Raw genomic sequence first — 4,962 nt, 5'->3', positions numbered from 1 at the left:
AAAAAAGAGTTTTCGCTTTTTAAAGGCGCTACAAAAATAGACTGAATTGTATTAAGAGGCCTGACACTCACAGCAGCCTGTCCTCCTCTGTCCTCCTCCGTGCAGACAGCTCGCCGGCCATGCAGCACTACGGCGTGAACGGCTACTCTCTGCACGCCATGAACTCACTGAGCGCCATGTACAACCTCCACCAGCAGGCGGCGCAACAGGCCCAGCACGCCCCTGACTACAGGCCCTCAGTACATGCCCTCACTCTTGCAGAGAGACTGGCTGGTAAGAATCAGTCGTTCAACTTGTTTTTCACTTTCATCGTTACTCATTTCCATCTTTTACGGTGCACAAACACAAATTCCATGTGTGTCGATCTCTGGGAGGTGCTTAAATGACCTTTGACCTGTACCTCAATTAAACTGGTCCTGTTTCTTGTTTCTCAACGGCTGCACATTTCAAGACATTATCCTTGAGGCCCGGTATGGCTCCCAGCACCGAAAGCAGCGGCGCAGTCGGACGGCCTTCACCGCCCAGCAGCTGGAAGCTCTGGAGAAAACTTTCCAGAAGACACACTACCCTGATGTGGTGATGCGGGAACGTCTGGCCATGTGCACCAACCTGCCTGAGGCTCGCGTTCAGGTAAAAACCCCCAGAATGCATTTGTTCTGAGTGCTGTTTGCCTGTTGCTCTCCAAGCTGCTAAAAAGTGACAATCTTACATCATTAAAGTGAAAATAGAAAGCAGCATACTGTAAAGTTGTTCACTCTTATTTTACTTTTAGTCCTTGACCCTAACACTGATCTGTTTGTCCTTCTGTCTCCCAGGTCTGGTTCAAGAACCGCAGAGCCAAGTTTCGCAAGAAGCAGCGCAGCTTGCAGAAGGAGCAGCTCCAGAAACAGAAGGAGGCATCTGGAGCCGCAGAGGGCTCTACAGAGGACTCCAAGACTGACCTCAACTCCACCACCACTACCACCCTGGTTCCTGACGCCCGCACTCCTCCCCCTCCTTCCTCCTCTTCATCCTGTCACTCAGAGACAGAGAGGCTGGGAGCCGCACGGCCGCAGCCCGGAGAGATGAGCGTGGAAGTCAACGTCACCTCCCCTGAGCCATCGGACAGCGAGTCAGCAGCTGAAGATAATGCTGACAGAGAAGAGGACGAAATGAGGGGGGAGGCAAGGGTGAAGATCAGGGAGGAGACGCAGGGGGAGGGAGGCGCACTGCCGGGAAGAAGCTCCCCATCCTGCAAACAGCTGAGCCCCACATCAGGTAAAAATATCACCGTCTACTGAACGCAGCTGCTTTTTCTTACATATTCCCTGATTATACGGCATATTTAAGCATCTAATCACATTCATGGACAAGATGTTTTTCCTGTATGAAGCATACTAAAGTTCGTCTCCTCTCTTCCTGTTCCTCAGACTCTCCCCTAAGCTCTCCCACCTTGCCGTCCTCCAGCAGCGTGACCAGCGGTTTGGCGCAGAGCAACTCCTACGCCTCGTCTCCCCTCAGCCTCTTCCGGCTGCAGGAGCAGTTTCGGCAGCACATGGCCGCTACCAACAACCTGGTGCACTACCCGTCTTTTGACATGAGCACGCCGTCATCTCTGCCCTACCTGGGCATGAACGTCAACATGCCGTCCCCCCTGAGCTCCCTGCCCTGCCAGTCCTACTACCAGACCCTGTCGCAGGCCCAGCAGGTGTGGAACAGTCCGCTGCTGCAGGCGGCACCAGGCAGCCTCCCTGGAAGCCTCAACAGCAAGACCACCAGCATCGAGAACCTCCGTCTGAGGGCCAAGCAGCATGCAGCCTCACTGGGATTGGACACGCTTCCCAACTGAAGCTCGGGCTGCTCGGTCAAAGCGTTCGTCCTCTAGTCAGGGCCGTAACATATTATGGGTACTGTTCACACAAGGTGACTCTAGGCCCCTCTTCACTTTCATTGACCTCTCACCACTGTCACCAACTATGTGAATCTGTTCGAAATGCAGACACACCTCCAAAAACTCATTAGAAATGTCTCAAATTTAAACTAAAGGTACTGGCTGCTAACCAATTGGCTGTTGATCTGTTCAAAATCTGCCAAAATTTGTCCGTGTTTCATGTGATTCAAACAAACAACGGCTGTTTCGTTTGCAGCTTTCTAGATTTCAAATAAACCCAATTTCAAAACCAGAGCAGTGTGACGAACAGAAGAAACGACATATTCATTGGGCACACATCTGAAGGCCACAAAATGTATTTCAGAGCAGGCACTTTAGGCGCCCTCCCTCAGTTCGGGGCCCGGGGTTGTCGACACATCTATTCCCCTCCACCTCATCGTCACCATGTGGGCGTGCAGCTCAGCGCTGGGAGCACACCAGGACATGAAGAGCATCTCTGCTGGATCCACTTAACAGAAAATAAGATTATAACAACAACTCAATGGACTTGATGAAAAAAAAAAATCCCACCTGGACTGCAGTTGTGTGTGAACAGATTTTTTTGCCTGTGGATTTTTGCTTGTATTCGACTCCTTCTGGTCAGCAGCACAGATTTCCGCCTCCTCTGAAGTCTTGAACTACAGAGCTGAATCCTGGACAGATATGAAAACAATCTATATTCCAACCCCCGAATGTGAACTATGCATGCAAGCACCCCTCTGACGCATGGCTTACAGCCCGAGAAACACAGAATGAAGTCACATGTGATCTGATATCAGAAATAAAGCTCAGATCACTCCAGCCAGCTGTATTTCTTTGTAGATGACACATGACACTCCTTGTTTAGAGTTACAGCACTCAGCTGAATCCATTGAGCGTTGTAAATATCCCTCAGTGTTCGCCTCCATCTGCCTGACTAAAGAGTAACTCCATGTCTCCTTTTGTGAGAAGGATTTGAGAGGAAAATTTATTTTTCTGTTGTGGCTTTAAGCAAAGGACCTACGGCGGCAATGAAATAAGGGGAGAATCTGCAGAGGAGGCACAGTGACAAATAAATATGAAACCAGCCGACATATATTTTTGTTAACTCGGGTGCCGGACTGAATTGGACAGAGTCACCATTTTCTCCGAGCTACTGACTTCAGCAGAAAGACGCACAGGCCCATTCTCTATGTATTATATCATTGTAGATTCAAGACATGTATTTCTCAATTGTTTAAAATGTGAGTAATTTATCTGTTAAATGCAAGGGAATAAAACACAAGAATGACTCATATTGTCAGTGTCGTCGGTTGGAGATAGAAGAGGAAAACATTTGCCTGTACTAACCCGTATTGCCCCATTTTGACATTTTCCAGAGCGATCAGGAGCTTTATTCTAACACAACAAACACACAGAGGAAAAGCAAAATACTTTTTATTTAAAATGTAAGAAAACTACACACAAGGGAACCGTTCTTGAACAAAAGTCCTACATTTAGACATTTGGGTTTTTAATTCAGGAGAGAGAGAGACACTCTTCGAATTACATAAAAAAAAAGTTTCTTAATGCAATATTTGTATTATCAGAAGTATTTGTGGATTTCTGAATCTTTGGACCTTTTTCAGCTAAAAGGTAAGTCAAAAAAAAAGAACAGACAAGCTGTCTAGATTGTGAACCACCCAGCAGGACATCCAACCAACATGCAGGCGTGCACTCGCAGATATGGTTCTTAAAACACCAAAAACATTTTCTCAGAGTTCCTCCAGTGAGAGGAAGTTTGCAACAAGAGAGGGATTAGTTCGGGGTGTGCCGAATCCAGCTCCTCTCTGACAGCGCTGAGAGGGAACTGACAGAAAAATGAATCCTAATAAACAGTCCTGATTTCGACACACATTACCTTTATAGTAAAAAAAATGAAGTTTGGTTAATATGTTGCAGTGAAGACGCCTTGATGAACCGTAAATAATTTAGACACGGGAGGTCTATCATGCTCGACGGTGAGGTTTACACACCACATAGGGGAGAACCTGCCACTTGTTCACTCAGCGCAGAATAACTAATCCTAAATGAAATGACTGAAGCACAGTGTCAGGCTCCAAAGAGTCCCCAATCCACCACCCACCCACCTACCCTTCACTCTCTCTCTCTCCTCTTCCCCCACCCTGTCAGCCGAGGTTTGGCTGCACCGAAACAGAATGCTTTGCCATAAGAAGATTACCTTTGGTTGGGATATCGATGGATTAAGTAAGAATAGAATGAGATAAACTAGGACTGAAAGGGTTCCTGGAGTCAGCAAAGTTCAGACACCTGTTTTTTGCTTTTTTTTTCTCCCTGGTCTTTTCCCGCTCTCTCGCTCCATGACCATAAAGATTATATCACTGTCTAAGTGGAGAAAAGGAGGTGAGAGGGGTGTGGGTGGTTTCAGATGGAGCAAGTTACAGTGCATAAAAATAATTTCAGGGCTGCGTGACAATTCTTACAAACGCCTTTGGGTTTTTAAAAGAATATGTGGTCAATTTGTCTGGGTTTTTCGTAAAGATCATTTTGGTGTAAATTGATGGAAATGCTGTGTTTGTGTGTGTGAGAGAGAGTGTGTGTGAGTGTGTCTATGGCAGCTAAGCCGCTGAAGGTTTCCAGGAGCTCTTTGATGTGTATCTGGGCAATGCGCTATTAGAGGGATTTTCCTAGTTGACAGCTCAGAGAATGTGTGGAGGAATTGCGATGCCAGCGGGCTAAAAGAATGCTGGAAACAGGATTAGGATCATATTCTGGCAGCTCCTGTCACTTCATCAATGGGCTAAGGTTTCCTCAGTGACAGCCCTCCTTCTCTGCCCGGCTAAAACCTTTAGTGGGACCATAAAAGGGGTGAGAGAGGGGAAAAAACAATGATTGAATGGTGTGCTATGATTTCTGTGCTGCTGGGTTTGCTCCGAGCGCTTTGTGTTGGGAGGTCTGAGGGGGACGGCGTTGATTTGGAGGGAGGGGTAGGTCGAGGGGATGAGAAAAAGGGGGCCTTTGGCAAGGGGGGGGGGGGGGGGGGGGGTGTGGGTGTTTTTGGGAAATTTTCAACC

General features: G+C 47.6%; 1 protein-coding gene across 1 annotated transcript; it reads left to right on the top strand.

Moving 5' to 3' along the window:
• Positions 1–118: 118 nt before the first annotated feature.
• On the top strand, positions 119–1,838 carry LOC121963978 (diencephalon/mesencephalon homeobox protein 1-B-like). The gene is made up of 4 exons (XM_042514213.1): positions 119–273; positions 452–630; positions 816–1,257; positions 1,410–1,838. The coding sequence occupies exons 1-4, from the start codon at positions 120–122 to the stop codon at positions 1,826–1,828; spliced, it is 1,194 nt and encodes a 397-aa protein (XP_042370147.1). The 5' UTR covers position 119; the 3' UTR covers positions 1,829–1,838.
• The last annotated feature ends 3,124 nt before the right edge of the window (positions 1,839–4,962 follow it).

Source organism: Plectropomus leopardus, unplaced genomic scaffold (assembly GCF_008729295.1).
Source record: "Plectropomus leopardus isolate mb unplaced genomic scaffold, YSFRI_Pleo_2.0 unplaced_scaffold13505, whole genome shotgun sequence".
NCBI lineage: Eukaryota > Metazoa > Chordata > Actinopteri > Perciformes > Serranidae > Plectropomus > Plectropomus leopardus.
Note: the sequence above shows the minus strand (reverse complement) of the source record. Positions and strands in the feature narration are given on the sequence as shown.

Coding starts and splice junctions, on each gene's coding strand:
- LOC121963978 (XM_042514213.1), top strand. CDS start 120: ATGCAGCACTACGGCGTGAACGGCTACTCTCTGCACGCCATGAACTCA. Junction 274..451: donor TCTTGCAGAGAGACTGGCTG/GTAAGAATCAGT, acceptor GCACATTTCAAG/ACATTATCCTTGAGGCCCGG. Junction 631..815: donor TGCCTGAGGCTCGCGTTCAG/GTAAAAACCCCC, acceptor TCTGTCTCCCAG/GTCTGGTTCAAGAACCGCAG.